The 17388-nt window shown below is 39.6% G+C and overlaps 1 protein-coding gene across 1 annotated transcript; it reads right to left on the reverse strand.

Annotated features, from left to right (window-relative positions):
* Positions 1-8174: 8174 nt before the first annotated feature.
* SPCS3 (signal peptidase complex subunit 3) lies at positions 8175-16226 on the reverse strand. The gene is made up of 5 exons (XM_075028216.1): positions 15925-16226; positions 13424-13499; positions 10673-10747; positions 9110-9225; positions 8175-8620 (listed from the first exon to the last, which is right to left on the reverse strand). Exons 1-5 carry the CDS (start codon positions 16065-16067, stop codon positions 8488-8490), a joined length of 543 nt encoding a protein of 180 aa, XP_074884317.1. The 5' UTR covers positions 16068-16226; the 3' UTR covers positions 8175-8487.
* Between the last annotated feature and the right edge of the window lie 1162 nt (positions 16227-17388).

Genomic DNA, 17388 nt, shown 5'->3' on the forward strand with positions numbered 1-17388 from the left:
CTGAATGTAAACTATCTGCAGTTCTCCTTGACAGAAGGAAAACAACCAAACCAAACAGAAAAAAAAAGGAGAAAAAAAAAAAGACAGAAAGAATTTAAAATCAGAGCCAGCAAAAAACTTTACTCATTGGCTCTATGAAAACAAGTCATTTACACCTCCTGTAGCTCCTCAGGAGCAAGAGTGTTAAATTGGCATTGCATCCAGTAGAATTGAGCAGACAAGTCTCAATGTTTGATACTGGTTCCCCAGACATATAAGCAGCACTGAAAACAAATTGCTAAAATTCCCTGGTATTGACCAGTTCTTGAAGGATTACACTGAAGTATAGATACACATATATACCATATATAGTTATTGGGTCCCCCTGAAAGGGTAACAGTTTGTTATGTAAAATACAAATGGATGTTCCACATTATTTGTTTTCTTTAATACAAGAAAATCAGAAATTTTATACTACTTGAACAATTCCTCCTCCTGATGGGATAGGGAGAGTATAAAAAAAACCCCAACAACAACAAACACACACATGAGTAATGAATTCATGATGTTATTACGCCAAGTATCCAGGGGAAAAAAACCAGACATACCTTATTTGAAGACACCCACTGACTTTGATGAATATTGATGGGTTCCTACATGGAATTATCTGACTCTGAGGAATGGCCTACTGTCCATTTTCAGGAAGACAGCAGCTGTTTTTCAAATTTCTGATCAATAACTTATAAAAATGGGAGACAGAGGAAAATAATAGACCTGACTATTAACCAAGTCAAACACAACACCTATATGCTCTTATGTCATGAAAAGTTTCAATAACTTTTTATATCAATATCCTTTTGGAAGATTTAATTATTTGGAAGGACAAATACCATCCATTTTAAGAAAATGAAAAATGTTAAATCTGCAAACCCTTCTACCTTAGAGATTTCAGACACAGTATAGCTTAACGTTATTCTGGAACAGTGTGGTAGGGAGTTGCTTTGCCAGTGTTTCTACTTATTAATGCTTTTTAAAACAGCAAACAACTTGTCGATATACAAAAAAAATTAAAACCCACACACATATAACCTATATCTAGGTCAAAGTTGTTATTCTGAATTCTAAAACTAAGTGGCAGCACATTCTTGAAACAACACAGACTTCTGCTTTTAGACTTTCCAACCAAGCTTATAAAAGACACACTTTCTTGCAAAATTAACTTTACACCCTGTTAGAGAGCTGTTCTCCAAATACAGAATAAGAATGATTATAAACTTTATCACAGTGTCAAGGGTTTAAGTTGTTTCCTAGACATGAGGATTTTTTCTTTTTCTTTTCTTTTTTCCCCTTCTCCTTTTGACAGAAAGTTGGCAACTCTAGATGCAAAAGAATCAAAGAAACATTGACTAGTCTGTGCTTTTTCCAAGGCACAGCACTGCTTCACTTGGAGCCGTTCAGAATTTTTATTTCATCCATCTTCTTGGATTTCTAACAATTACAAGCAATGTATTTCCTAGACCCAAACCCAAGGGTGAAAATCCACAACTACAAGAAGTATAAAATATTTATTGGCCTTATTTATGTGAATTTCTGCCTGTACTGAACCAGTATTCTCAGTGACATACTCCAAATTGCATGCAACAAGTTCTCCAACCACTTTCAGCTTGAGACCAGAAAGTTCCTTTTAAATATAATTATTGGCAAAAAGCACTTGAACATCATTAGAAAGTAGTATTTGTAACACTTCCTACTCAGTCCAGGACTATTACAGTATCAATTAGTTCAGCTGAAATCCATTTTCAGAACTGTACTTAAGATTATGCAGATACAATTGCTCATGTTCTTATATTGCATGGATTTATGCAACAGGATACCTACAGGGAACAAGACTAAATTAAATACAATACAGGAAACCTGCATTGGCTGTGAAGAATATAAATATCACATAATCCTACTGATTGTTAAATCAACATCTTACCATTGAGAATCATGAAGGCTATAAAAATAACCAGAGTCATCTGTAAGCCTTTCTTTTAATCAGTTGTTCAAGACATTCATTTACTCAGTTGTTCAAGACATTAGCACCTGGATTTCTAATAAAGATTAATTGGATAGGGTGGTGGGAAATTTGAAGTAAATATTCAGACATAAAATAACTTATTTGTGTTGTCCGATATTACATTCTGCTTTTACATGTGTAAAAATGTTCAAAATCTAGATAGCAATAAACCCAAGAATACTAAAAGCATCCTGGCAATCATCCCTGTCAAAAAACACTTACAGGGTACCCCAGCTCTGACTTTTCTAGAGCCAGATACACAGGAAGAATAATGTAATATGATTTACTGACTGCCTTTGCTTGAATCTCCAAACAATTGCAACTTTCTATGCTGAGCATAATCTCTAAATTTCATTAAGTATATTTCCTATGCTATCACCCATGCTATCAATGAGAACAGTGAATAGCATGAAAGACAGGAAAAAGTAAAATAAATAAATAAATAACCTCAAACCCCACCTCTAATGTATGAATTCCAACACAGTCTTCCAGTCTGATACTGAAAAACTTACAGCTACTAACTGTGTATAATTTTCTGAACAGTTTTACAAACATCTTCAATATTTTCCCCTTTATGGATCTTTTCCCCATAGGTCATTAACAATACAGAAGGCAGTGTCAAAAGCCTTATTTCAATCAAGGTATCTTGATACAGTCTTCACTGTCTCTAGGAATGCTCCTTTGACTAATTCTTCAAAGACATTTTGCTCTTAAATGCCTTTGAAAAGGTGAGTCCTAATGAGATATTCTATTTAGGAGTGAGACTTGACAATACAGAGAGGTGACAATGAAGCAAAGTTCATTGCTCGTGTGGAAGTGGATCAGAGCTTATAAAATGAGATAGTCCTTACAGTGAACTCAGATAATATATCCGATGAGATATATAATTTAATAATTTTATTACAGATTGAAATGGTACAAATCACTTTGCTCTTTCATCTTAACATTTATAAATGTAAAAAAACCCAACTCTTATAAAGAAGAATGCTAGTGTTGGCTGTTGCCACATATGCAGCTATGTTGCAGGTACCAGTGCCACTCTCTGTTTCTTACTATGCTCATTTCTAAAGAAAAAATCAATGAACTAGTAGTATTTAATGAGACAGGAGCTGGGAGGGCAGGGAAGAAAAGGAAACTCTGACCGTCTCCTTCTTTCAGAATTGGGAAAGAGGGAAAGAATTAAACAGTAAGAAAGTTACCTTTTAGAAGTAAAAGTAGAAGAGAATAAAAAAAAAACCACCCCAAACCAACAAAACACAAAAATAGACTTAAGCAGCCACAGACAATCTCACAGACAGTTACTTCCCAATCCCAGTTAAACTAGTTTTATCTTGATCTTTGATTACTACCTTACACAAAAAAAAGCTCTTCTGCCTGCCTGCCTTGTCAGCCACTCATAACTACATCCAAATCATTCTTAAAGGCAAATATTTTTAACACTTAAACCAAACACTCACTTCTGAGCTGATCTTCCATAGCCACATCCAACCCCCTTTTTTCTCATAATAGGTGCTATCACCACACTCTGAAACATCTCCTGTGTACCAAATCCAACTCATTCACCTCAGCATGAGTACCCAGGACAACAGCAGCCACTTGGAAAATAGAAAACAAACCCCCCACCAACATAAAAAACCCAAACCCTGATAAAGCAAGAAGCAACACCAAGCAAGGAAGCAGACTGAATTAACAGCACTGTACCTGTTGTCTCTGTTGCACCACAGAAGCAAAACCCGAGGTGTGAAGTCCAAAGCCTGGTTCTGCAAAGGGAGTCCCCAATTAGGAGTCCCTGTCTGTCCCCAATTACCCCTTTTGCCTGCCAAGCACCTGTGTGGCCAGGTGGTAGAAGCCTGGTTAGTCACATCCACCCTCCCAGGCAATTCTAGCCACCGCCAGATAATATTTTTGAGAGGGTTGCTTGCCAAAGCACTTCCAGTATGGCTTAAGAAGGCCAGCCTCTTTCTGGAAATCATAAATAAGGATTTTTCTTGTAAAGCACTTGGAAGCAATTGGATTACAACTGCAAAATACATGACAATTGCCGTTGACAAAGTTACAGGTATACTATAGATATGTCTTCAAATTACAAAAATGCCTGCTCACTGTCATGGTCCTCTAGCACTGGAAATACATCTACTGTCTCTAATCCATTTCTGCCAGTTTTATGATTTTAAAGGGGTGCCAGCTATTTCTTCAGAATTGATGGCCTGGAGCACCGCTAACGAGCACAGGGGATACAGCTGAAAAGCAGAGGGTAGCTACAGGTGACTTGGGTGTGCTTCATCAGCACTGAGCTCCGGGAGGGAAAGGGTCAGGAGGTCAGATAACCCCTTTTGACCGTATCTGAGATTTCAAATATTCTCTTCATGATGTATTTGGCTCCATTATTTTTATTTTGAAACAACAGCTTGCAAGTCTGGATAATGTAACTATAGTGATTCAGGCAGGTTTTTTGTTTGTTTTGTTTTCGCAATAGCTTATGCATAGAGGATCTAGAATTTCACTATTAGACCATTAATGTTGGAAAAAGAAATCATAAATGCAACTCTGTTGGAGTTTGGAACAAACAGAAAAGAGAGAGAGAAAATTCTGACTACCTTTCCATGTAAAACAAAAGTGACTTAAGAATTGCTAATTAAGAACAATTATTAGTGGATAAACTAAATAAGAGCTTGCATGAAAGGAATTATTACTGTGACACAGTATTAAGGGAAAAAGAAACTTTAACAATGGAATGCCTACTTGCTCTTTACCTGTGCCTCATCTCTTCAAGAAGGTGCAGATTCACTAAAATGGTCCCAGGGAAGTGGCAGAGGGCACCAGAAAAAGATCCAGCAGCAGTTTGGCTTGTTCAAGCCAAGTTTTGGATTTTTTTTGCTCAATAAAAATATGCCTGATGTGACTACTGTAATATGAGCATTTACATGTGTGCTTAGAATGGGACTCTTCATGCTAAAAAGTATATGCCTGTTTGTGTGTGTTTGCGTGAACAGTTTTAAATGTTTTAAAAACAGTTCTAAACTGTTTTTAATGGAGAAAATCTCAATTTTCTTCCAAAATAAAGAAACCAAATAAAGCAGAACATTCCTTAAATACCAAAGACTTACAAACAGTCATTTTTTAATGTATTTTCTGACACAAATCTGGAGGATTGCTCCTCCAATATCTGAATTTTCAACCTAAATAGCTTTCATTTTACAGAACTGTTCCTGCAAAACCTCTCTTGAAATCATTTTTGGAAGCGTAACATTTTCAACACTTATAATACAAAAATAATGCAGGAACTCTACTTGAATCTGGCTGTTAAGCAATATAATAGCTAGCTTTAATTTCATTGTTCAGAAGAAACTTATTAAAAGAATAAACAACCAATATTTAGAAGTATTTATTTTCTCAATGTCTATTTTCAGTATCTAAAGTGCCAATCCATAAATAAGACTCTACATGCAGGGGAAGAGAGCTTTAAATACAGATTTTGAAAAGTTATTTTCCTTTCCTGCACGTCATGCTTTCCATGTCATGCTGCGTGCTCTCAACAGTAAACAGAAAAGCAGTCCAATTTAAGAGTTTGCATTTTTCAGTCCTTAGATAAGAACTCCTGTCTCCAGAACCTCAATAAATTTGCTATCTGAAATGCATCGGAAGTGTTTTCAGTTCTAATTTCCTACAAAAGGGTTTCAAGCCTTTTCCCATTAAGTAAATCAGTTGCTAGGGAATACATCTTTTGTACACATTGCTACATAAGACATCATTATTAGTTAGTAACACACCTAAGAGAACCATCAGCTGCCGGCAACAATACTTCTTTTTCTAAGATGTATCAGAAGAGACAAGAGGAAGTAAATGTCATTTGTTTCCACAAGAGTGTTCTTTTTATAAACAGTTTGAGAATTGTCACAACGAAATACAGTAGTCATTTTACTTTTTGAGAGACTTTAAAGAGACCTACTGAGGAGTTTGCCTTCTTGCTCCCTGAACCAGGATGAGAACAGAGGGCATCCTGTCCCACGTGGTGGCTGAGAAGCGAAGAGCAAGCTGTTACAGAATCATTTAAGTGCTCATCTATGCTGGCCTTTCCCTCAGGATAAAACTGAGTTCTTCTCTCTAAGAACTTGAACATAAACTCAGTGATGGTTTCTTCTTCATCCCTCTAAAGGGCTTACCTTAAACATTACAATTTCTCTTCACTGGGAAAGGCTAGAAAAGCTTCAAGCATCATGTCTGAAGCTATAATTTTAGTGTCTTAAAATTCTGCTATTATCTGCTGGGAGGAATATACCAGTTTGGAGGAAAGAAGGTAGATTTCTCTCTGATGTCTTTTGACAGCAGATCCTCATCTTTGTAGTTAAAGCATCTTTTTCACAGACAGCCTTTATATTCATTGGAAGAGTACTGCCAAAGGAATACAGGGAAGTGGTTGAATGCCAAGCCACAAGAACTAAGTTTCAGAAAACATTTCAGGAACATAGTTTATAAATAAACCAACTACTTACTTGGCAATTAACAAAATAACTCTACAACTTTGCCCAATTATCTCTAAAAAAAAAAATTTTTCCTTCTTATAACTTCTATACTAAAAGTTTTACATAACAGTTAAGTTTTTAGAGCAAGGTATATATTTGATATCAAAGCACAGAAAAAAATAGGATGTATTTCAGTGTGCTGATCATGCTAATCTGTGGAAAACAGCACAAGGTCAGAGAACTGAAATTAATGTAAATATCCTCAATACAAATGAAAAATTGTCCTAAAATATTCCTGTGAAAATAATTTTTTAGTTTTTACACTTAAAACCCAAAATTTTGTTTGTAAAAAGACAAAGCACTGTTTGGATTTTTTTTCAACACCTCTTTGATTGATACACCAACACGTGGCATGTACTAAATAGTCACTTAGGGATAATTCACAAATATTAAAGAACGCTCTTTAATATTTAGCAAGTTAGCTTCCTCACAATCCATCACCCCTCAGGTGAACTCACAACAAAGGGGGTCACTCCACTCCACTCTTTTGCATCTCTTCTTTTGAAAGGCTTGCCACACTGCAATTCTCATCATTTTTCCTATTATTTTTTCTGATTTGCAGTATTAAAAAACCCTCACATTTTTAATTTCAGGCTATGTTTGCTCTTGTTGAAAGTCCCCAGCACATTCAGATCATTCGACATCTGGCAATAAATTAAGTTCTACCATACTTTGTTTGAATATATGGGTGTACATTAAGAACTAAGTCAGGAGGGTGATAGTGGCAAGTGCTCCTCCTGGATACAGACGAGCAAGAAACACTAGTCGACCGGTATAAACTATTACCACCAAGAGGCAATCCTGGTACCACGTTTCCTTTTTCTGTCCTCCCAACTATGACAACAAGCATTTGCAGCTGTAGCTGAGCGAAGGAAGACACGAAGAGCAGCATGTGCAGCCACTCAGAGGCCACCTCCTTCAGCAGAGGTGCTGACTGGAACTGCTACACGCTGCTTGCTACCTCTCCTGGTTGATGCAAATCAGGAAGACTTGCAGGTAGACTCATATCCATATTCAAGCTGGTAAATCTGTCTAAATTTCTCTATGTTCCCATGGGAAATCCTCTATTTCTTACATGTTTTCCCAGACTGTTTTGGAGAACATCTATCCCATCCTTGCTACGGAAGGGCCCCTGTAATATTACTTGTCCCAGCTCCCTTTGGAACAAGTGTGTTCATTCTTCCTGCTGAGCATATCCCAGTAAAAATCAAGTGGTTCCTTTGTAGACAGTCTTTCTTTACCTAAAGCTTTTACTTTTCTGACTTATGCTTAATACACTGAAAAGATTTCTTTTTATTCTCCCAGTTAGCTGCACTATAAACAGTTATTAAAATGTTTTGTAATACAGAATTGCATGTGGGCTACATCAATGGCACTCAAAACAAGATCTACAGGCTGACTGACAGCTAATGAACTATCAGTTTTCAAAGTTGCTGTTGGCAGTCCTAGAAAGGACCGAGCTTACATGCTAAGCATGCATTTAGCAAAATGCTGTAAAACACAATAGCCGTTTCCTTCAGGCACTTGCAGAAACTGACTCCAGAAGGTGTGTTTGAGTTCTACACAGATTAAACAACTATCACAGTACCTCAAAAAAACACAGTAAGACTATCTTCTGGTTTAAAAACGTTTATTTAAAAGAAAAGGAGATCTATACTCAGATGGCCAGGAGAAAGAAAAAGAAAAAAACCCTCCTCAGTTTTCCCCCCAAAACCATTACTCTGCAATTTACCTTAAGTTTCAGCTTCAACGTTTTATTAAAAAAAAAAACCCTGAACTTTCATTTCCTTTTCCTATGCTGTTAGACCTGAGGAAATTAAGTACCTTTCACTGAAGGGTTGCATGGGATGTGAGAAGAAACTGCAATAAAATTTATTCACAATATACAAGTATAAAAATATCTTGCTTAGGATTCAGAATTATAATTTAATAACTTTTTGTTGTTTCATAGGTATCTGGGAAAGGTACAGACACATGTCCTGATCCTGTTACAAGAGGTAGAATACCAGCGTTTGGTACAACATTCCAGGAGAGAGTCAAAGTGACATTCCTGTTTCCCCTGCAAAAACAACAAAGACTATCAGCACAAACACTCAAGTTAACCAGTATAATTCACAGCTTCACATAGTAAATAAATTAGAATGCAAATTGTTTTCCTGATCCAGAAATGATGGGCCTCTCAATTTTTAGTTACTTCATGAAGTATTACCTATTTTCCAGATAAGACTTTTCCCCCCCCCCACTGTTACTTAACTCCTTTGGAGTTGAGTGCATCACAGAACCAATTCTACACAGACAAGAATATTGGAAGCAGAAGCCCAGAAGCCTACTGCTCATGTTAGCAGTGCATCCTCTAGTCTAAAGAAGAAACAGGGTTATCTTCTACCCCAAGGTCATCTTCTAACAATCAAACTACAAAGATGCAATAAACTGATAGAATATCAGATAGAACATAGGTACCTTATGACAGCAATAAAAACATATAAAATGCAAAGTATGTAAGTAAATGAAGACACCATGAATAATAATAAAAAAAGGATTTACTTACTTGAGACCATTTCCATCATCAAAAAAAAAGTACTTTGACTTCATGTCTTTTAAGAACAACCTTGGGTTATCTCCTCTCAACATGATCTTGTCCCAAAGAACCACCTGGTTTAGAGCCTAAAATTACAATTGTAATTAAGTCAGCAAGGTACCTTACAAAATCATATTCAGTCACTGGAATTTCACAGCATTGTTCATCTAAGAACCCTGAAGCTGAAGTACATGCTTGCAATCCATAACTAATTTAACAAAATAATGCTTTACAGGGAGGGAAACCAGTACTACTACACACTGAAGTGCGGCACAGAATAAATGAAAACAAAGAACAGCTCAATAAAACACGAGAAAGCATTTTAAAAATTCCTTAAGTTTTCAAAGACTTATAAAGTATGATGGGTTCTCCTCTTGAATTGCAAAGGTAAGTCACTTTTAAAGCAGTATTTAGACTTTGTTTCAAATACAGGACTTAAGTTGAGCTACCATGACACTGCCCAAGCATTCAACATTTTTCCAACTTTAATGGAAAAAATCTCTACTTGAATTGCAAGCATAACACCAAGAATATTATGAACAATTCAAAAGCCAGATCCCATATTCTTAATAATTTGAAACTTTACACTGTTCTTTTAATAGTTAGGTGCTGAACAGTCTTTTTAGTATCTTATAGAACAATTTAGAAAAAATATTTCTCGATATTTGTAAGAACTAGTGATTTATGTGGAAAAAAAACATCTAGAAGATGAAACATGACAACGAAGTCCCAGACCCTAATAAAGAACCCTAAAAAATATTTTAGTACAAGCACAATATCCACCAGCATGTACAAAATAACTTAAGATACTTTAAAAAAAAAAAAAAAAGTAGGGAGATAGTTTTATGTAGCTAGTTAAGAAAAAACACCCAAGCCTTCACTATATCTTTGCAATGGGATCACAGTAGCTTGAACTTGAATTCAGTAGTACCATGGCAGCGTGGTGTTTCATAAAAATAATTTATTTCCATAGGCAGTTCCACATAGCTCCTATCAGATCAGTGAAAAAAGCCTTCAGCTATCCAAAGGGACCTATCAGTCAATTTAAAGGATGCAGCAAGGCCAATTATTTTGAGAAGTATGACAAGATAACATAAATGTATTATGAGGTTACAGTAACTGGTACAGGCAAACACTTCTGCGACCTATGAACAAAGGACCCACCACACCTGGCCGGACCAAAAGCCACTATATCTTGTTTTTAACAGCAGTCAACTGCAGAACTTCAGGGAAAAGTAAAATAGACAGGGCAAGTAAGTGAAAAAACTCATTTACAGTCCACTATTGTAAGTGAACAAGATGTGTTACTTTTCTCCGACTCTGCTGGGAATGTACGAAGTTAGGTTTCATGAGGGTGAACTTCCTACCCTGTGGTTAAACCGTCAAGAAAATAACAATCATGAAGGCCAGTAAAAACAGTCCAAGCTAGTAGGAAATGCTGGTGCCTTAACTCTTCCCAGCAGAACTTCAGAATGTTAAAAATAGCTGCAGTACAAAATGGGTAATTGCTTCAACTTTCTTTTTGATACTTACATTGTTTTTTGTTGAATATTCTGCAGACAAATATAGAAACAATTGTTTAACATTCCAGTCAAATATACTCTGCAGATGTATGCAAGTTAAGAGAAATACCATATTGTACTTACATAACCTTGTTTTACTTTTACTAGATCTTAGTTCTTACCTTTCAACGTATCTCATTATATTTAGAAATCAGAGCACTTCCAGGAGTTCTAACATATTTTAATCATATTTAAGCAACAGGTTTTGGGTTTGTTTTTTACTATTTATGAAATCTAACAACTATTTCCTCCAATGATTTAAGAGTTCTATATGTGACACTGCAAGCTAGTAACCATAATCCACTGCTAGACGATCTATTATAAAATTTTACACATAAAAGGCAAGATAGAATTCTTCAGTAAACATCTTTAAAGTGATTATTTATACTACCAAAGAACCCTGGTACTCAACTGTGGATCGAGATACAATAGCATTAAACAATATAAATACAAAATTGCCTGCGTGTGGAGAGTTCAAAGAGCCTGTAATACCCACATTAGAGAAGTTAGTAGATGGGAGGTATTTCACATTGGAAGGGACACCAGGCATTAGCAAATTTAATTACCTACTTACTACAAAGAAAGTCAGCCTATTAGGCTGTAACAAAACTCTGCTCAGATTTTTGATCAACAGTAAAGAACTGATGACTGCCATTTGAGACTGTCAGTATAATAAAGCTGATATTCTAAACGCTTGTCTGTTTATTTAGCAATAAAACGCACTGTGTGTGACTGCTAAGGAAAAGACCTTTTAACTCACAATAAAGATTAGCTGTATCCTTCTATTTCCTAGTCCTCTTTTTTATTCTATTTGCCACTATCTCAAAGAATAAATTAAACAGATTCCCCAACCAGCCTCAAAATCTGTTCTATCTTGTTCCACTCATCCCAAGACTGAATCATGTTTTTAAGTCGCTAATTCAAAAGGCGAGTAAGGAGAGAATTAAATAATCAACTGCTGTTGCTGCAAGAATAGCCGGAGCTATTTTACTTGAACATTTTTCATCATCTAAATCAAAACAACAAACCAGATTCTGAAGACCTCCTTTGTAGGATTTCTTAACACTTGTTACAAGTTAGCCACGAATTAAGTATGCTAAAAAGTTTGGGAAAACTGTCTCCTCCCCTTTCCTTTCCCTAGTTTCTTTTTCTGTCATTTTATTTCATTCCTCCTAGGACTAACAACTTGTTTGCATTAGTTAAGAGAGCCCATGTACCAGTATCTCTTTACAGATTTTGTCCAAAAAAACCTACCAGAAAGTTGTATTTTACTACTCTACACACTGAAAGGTTTATTTATGCCAGGCATGAAAGATTAAGTCAGAGTTTTTATAAAAAAAATTTTAAAACTACTGCTACTATTAAAAGTCATTAAACCATGGAATCTTTATGTCCACGTACTGCAGACTAATCCTTGTATAAGAACATTTATTTTGGACAATCTGTCCTGCCTTGGTCTACCTCCCGCTATATAACACTGCACACAGTTCAATTAATCTACTTTAGAATTTTAGTCTCTGGTGTCAATATGTATAAGCATTTCGGGGGTAAAACTCAGACCTAGAAATTCACCTCTCCTGCTTCCAGCTGATAAAAAAAAATCCCTCTTATTCCTGTGCAACACACACCTGTAAAAATCTGATTAACTTGTTTATCCAGTGTTCACATGCATTCAAGATCTGTATTTTGTTTGGTTTGCTTGCACAATGTAGTATTCTCCAAAACAGGGAAACCGAAACAGAGGTAATCAATGTCTTGCCTAACACAGTGACAAAGAAACAGCAGACAGGGAAAAATCCCAGGAATCTCAGCCCAGCTGCAAAGGCTGCAAAGCAAGGCTTAGTGTAATCACCTGAGGTAAAGCATGCCACCTCCTATTTGATACTGACTTCTGCAGAAAAACACAGAATTTTTTTTTTTTGTCAAAACCCTAAATCCTAAGAATGATTCCCTTCTACTGTCAAAAAACCTACCAAAAACAAAACCAAACAAAACCACCCATACACAACCCTCTTTCCCCAGTAAAAACCAGACTAACAGGGAAGCAGAGAAATACAAAAAAGTTGCAAAAAGGTAACAGCAACGATGCCAAAAAGTAACATGATAAATTTGTAGTACTTCATATGCTTCCCAATGAGTTTCATACTATTCAATCTTAAAAGATTTGGCAGTTTAACATCTAAGCAAGTAAAGGATTACAATCTCTTTTAATTTTTAAAGGAAGACAGGTACTTGTATGCAGCTATTACGTGGCCAGAACTTTGAAAGCCTCGCAACAAAATGAGTTTGAAAGGTGCATCAGAGTTTCTAGATTCAGTATGACAGTCAAAATAGTACATTATATAAACCCTATAATTAATTCATACCTCAAACCACCAATACAAACTTCACTTGACAGTAATACTGTCCAGATGTTAAACGCACTTCCCACTATTAGATGCAGTGCACTTCACTATAGAGCCCAATTTTGAAAACAGGCATTAAAAAAAGAAAGAAAACAACTTGCCCTGTGTCATCTCCTAGAGACATAACAGCTATTCCAAGTTCTATTTTACTGCTCTAGCTATGTAAACACTACTTTTCACTGCTTTAAATTTGTGTTTGAAGTCAAATTGCTAGTTTTCCTCAAGTCCTGAGTATCTGAAGATTATAAGGTAACAAAAACGGATGTCAAAACGTTCTTATTTCAAAATGTTCGCAAACCATTTCTCCCATTAAGGATATCTGCAGTAATGTCAAATGTGACGAATCCCAGATCACTTCTTTCTCTAGGTCCAGTGAAATCTTCTACATTTTTTCTAAGACAAAACAAAACACAAGATTATCTTTTCTCATTATTTCTCTTCCATGCATTACATATTTCCCTCCTCCATTTTCTTTACTTTCTTTTAAATATTTTTGGCTAAAGTATAATCAACATTACAAAATAAAACCTGCCTTCCAGAAATTATGGAACCCCACTTTTGAATGACAGGCCTTGCCACCACAGTAGTCTTAAATTATAGAAATAGCCTGTAGACTTTACTGTTAACAAAAATCTGTACCTAAACTGTACTACATTTCATTTCAGTAAAATATGTGTTAGCTATCCCCAAGTATATAAAGCTAACTGGAACACCAGTGGCAGCATAGCTGTCTGCCGGCAACCATTTTCAGTATTATTTCTCAACTTTCCATAAAAAAAAAAAAAGCCTCTAGTGCTCAGTCTCATACAAAACACTCCAACCATTAAAACAGAGTTTATATTTGTAGTTCACACAACTTACAAGATTTCTCGCTGGAATGTGTTTAAGAAGCAGTACAAAGAAAATGCTTATTTTCTTCTACATTATGGAAAATCGTATCATTTTGGAAGACTTTATTACAAATCCACATTTGGAGGAATATCTGACACTGCCACACTAAACCATATTAGAAAAAGAAACTGGAAAATAAGAGACACAGCAGATATTTTCATATGTATTCACAAAGCTTATCAAGTTACCAAACTTACCCTCTACAAAGAGGAATACCATAAACAGGTTGGCAATCAGCTATGAACCTTAATTCCTCACGTAACAAAAACTTTATGAGTTATGAACTCCTTAGTTACATTTATTCCAGTCTATTAAAGTATCATTTCATTAAAACTAAGCTTAGTAATCTCAAATTAAAAAAAAAATTTTACTAGCAGAAAAACATTTTTGGAGACAGCAGTTAAGAAAAACACCACCAAAATTTCCCAATTTAAGCCTTGCTATGAATTTCCATCCCTTTGCAAAAAGCAACATCTTTTTAAGTAGTAAACCTTACCAAGCATTTGACTTCATTGCTGAATCACCGTCAATCTAGTGGAGTAATGGGCCTTAAGCCTGGGGTCTGCAGAACTTCTCAGAAGTTCAAGAAAAGCAACTAAGGTAAAACGCCTCTCCTTAATACCAGATCTGTGCATCACAGAAGGAACTGGCATGGCACTATAAATTTCATCCAAATTAGGCATTAGTAAGCTACTTCATGTATGTCAAGCTCACTGGAAGACTCAAAAATATGCTTTTATGCTGGTTTTATGCAGTTTGCAATCCTCAATCTAGCATAAATACGGGGTTTATTCTCCTGAGATATTAAACCAATCCAAAGGGCGATGGCAGTTCCCACTCTTTATTGGCATTCATCTCCCCTTTCAAACCCTGCTGCCAGCCATCCACTCCTGCCACGTACCTTGGAGCGGTCCAAAGCTCCGTGAGCTGCTTTAGCTCGCTAACTTGGCCAAAACCAAACGGAACAAACTCATTAGCTGAGTTAAAACGGCTCAGTACCCTGTGAGCCCCATTCGCCAGTGCAGCTCTGGCAAGGAATCAGCAGCAAGGACCTCTCCGCTTTTGGGTGGCGGTAGCAGCTGCTCGTGAAACTACAGCCCTCCACATCACACACACTTAACTTGAGGGAAGTTTCCTGCGACAAAGTTTCCTTTTAAAAAAATAAAAACAGTAGGAAAAAATGTAAAAAAGGTCCCCCTGGCACAAGTTTGCAGCGGCGTATTGTGTCATGCGGGCAACATGCTTATGATGTGGTATTACGGGTTCTGCAGCTGGTGCGTTTCACAGGAGGATAACCCATCCCAGTCAGCCTACTGTCACAGAGCTCGCAAAAACCAAAACGCGCCACCCGTGGAAAAATATGAGGGAACTACTAATCAGAAAAAAAAAAAAAAGAAAGAAAGAAGGCGCTAGGGAGAGAAACCCTACATTCACTTCGGTCCCTGCACCCTCAGGACCGCCAAAAGCAGGTCGACCGCTCGAGTCCCCCCCGCAGGTCGCCACCCCGCTGCGGGGAGCGGGGCTGCTGCCGGCAGGCAGGCAAGCCCGCCGGAACGCCAGGGCCCTCCCCGGCACCTCCGGCGGCGAAACGCCCGAGGCGGGCGGCGCCGCCCCGGCTCCCGCCCGGCCCCGGAGCGCCGTCGTGGGGCTCCCTCATTGGCCCGGGCGGGGAGCGAGGCGGCGGGCAGGAAGCGGGGACCTCCGCGGGCCCCGCCGGGGCGGCAGCGGCGAGGAGCCCCGGCCGCCGCTCGCGTCTGCGCCGTCCCGCTGCCGGGCGCTGGCGTCCCCTCCGGCGCCCCGGCCGTCACCCGCCCCGCAGCGGCTCCTCGGCGGGCAGCCGGGGACGAGCCGCAGCTCCCAGACAAACCCTTCCCTTCCCGGCCCGGCCCTCCTCCGCCACTCCCTTCCCTCTCCCGCCCGCACTCACAGCGTGACCCGGGACACGGCGATGCTGACGGGCACGCTCCGCTCCTTGAAGGCGGTGGTGATGAAGCAGCCGAAGGTGAGCGCCGCCATCACGCTCAAAGAGAAGGCGAAGAGCGAGTTGGCCCGCGACAGCACCGTGTTCATCTCCCCGCTCGGCCCGCCCGCCGCGCCGCGCAGGCTCCCAGGCTCCAGCCGCTGCTCGGAGGGGCGGGGGGGGGCGGCTCCAGCGGGCCCGGCGGCGCTGGGAGGCGGCAGGAAGCGGGCGGCGGCGCCTCGGCTGCGGCTGCGGCCGCGGAGGAAGGGGGGGGGCCTCGCCGACGAGCCCGCCCGGGGCGGGGCCATGCGCCTCCCGCACCGCGCCTGCGCCCGCTTCTGCCGGCCGTCGGGCTGCTCCCAGGCGTCGCCGCCGGTCCCGACATGGCGGTGGGGCCCGTCGCCTGCTGCCCGCCTGCTTCCCCGCGGTTCCTCCTTCGCCCCCTCCTCCCACCTCCCCCCGCGTCTGGTCCTGCCGGCTAGCCGGCAGTTTTGCGCCGCGATGCCTTTTGAGACCCGCGCCCTCTGAGGCACCTCTCAAACTTGGGAGTTTGGGGGAAGAAATGCGTTGTGCCCTGTGGCTGTCGCGCGTCAGAGGTGACTGACTTTCATGAAAGAGCCTGTACGGTGTTTCTGCGCCGGCCTGGGTTATAGAGGGGGGAAAAAAAGAAAAAAAACCCAAAAACATACACCTGAAGACGAGACGTGGCCGGTTGGTCGTGGCCTGTTTAGCTGCGGGTGGTTTATTTTCCTTCTGCGAGCCGTCCTCGCAGCGGTTTGTCCGTCTGCTCCGTGGCTGTGGGATGGCGGCCCGTGGTCGCTCACAGCCCTGGCCCGAGGCACATCTGTATCCCCCGGGGGGGGTCCCCGACAGAGGGCTTCTGGGGGTTGCCGTATTCTTGTCCTGGTTCCTTCACGCCTAAGGGGAAAAAAAGGATGGTTCCGTGTTGGGGCGTTTTTGGTGAATTAGTTGCTTGCCGCCTGCTATGTTCTAAAGGCACTCGTTTTCAGAGGGAAGTTGGTGTTTGTGGCTGTGGCGGATTTTTGCATTTATATAATAAAAGGTAAATAACGTTTGAGGCGGAGGCTTGTTTTTTCACTTGATGTCTGTGTCTTGCTTTCACTGGTGTTGTGCCTTGCCATTCACTGCCTTGTTTCCTATGGGATGTTCCTATTCAGTTCCACTTTGTTACATACAGACTCGGTATGTAAACCATCTTGTATAGAAACGTCCTTTAGTAGCTGGGCATGCCATTGGAATCCTTTAACAGATGGCTCGGTGATCCCACCCCGCTTGCAGGGTGAGGCAGTCTTTCACCTTACTACTGCGAGTTGGTTGAAAATTCACTTCAGAGCAGTACTAGCAAAGCTTAGCTTATGTTGCGAGGTGGTTTCTAACTCCCTGTCCTAGGCCCCTACTTGGCGCCCATTC

The sequence above is a fragment of the Buteo buteo genome, chromosome 1 (assembly GCF_964188355.1).
Source record: "Buteo buteo chromosome 1, bButBut1.hap1.1, whole genome shotgun sequence".
Classification (NCBI taxonomy): Eukaryota; Metazoa; Chordata; class Aves; order Accipitriformes; family Accipitridae; genus Buteo; species Buteo buteo.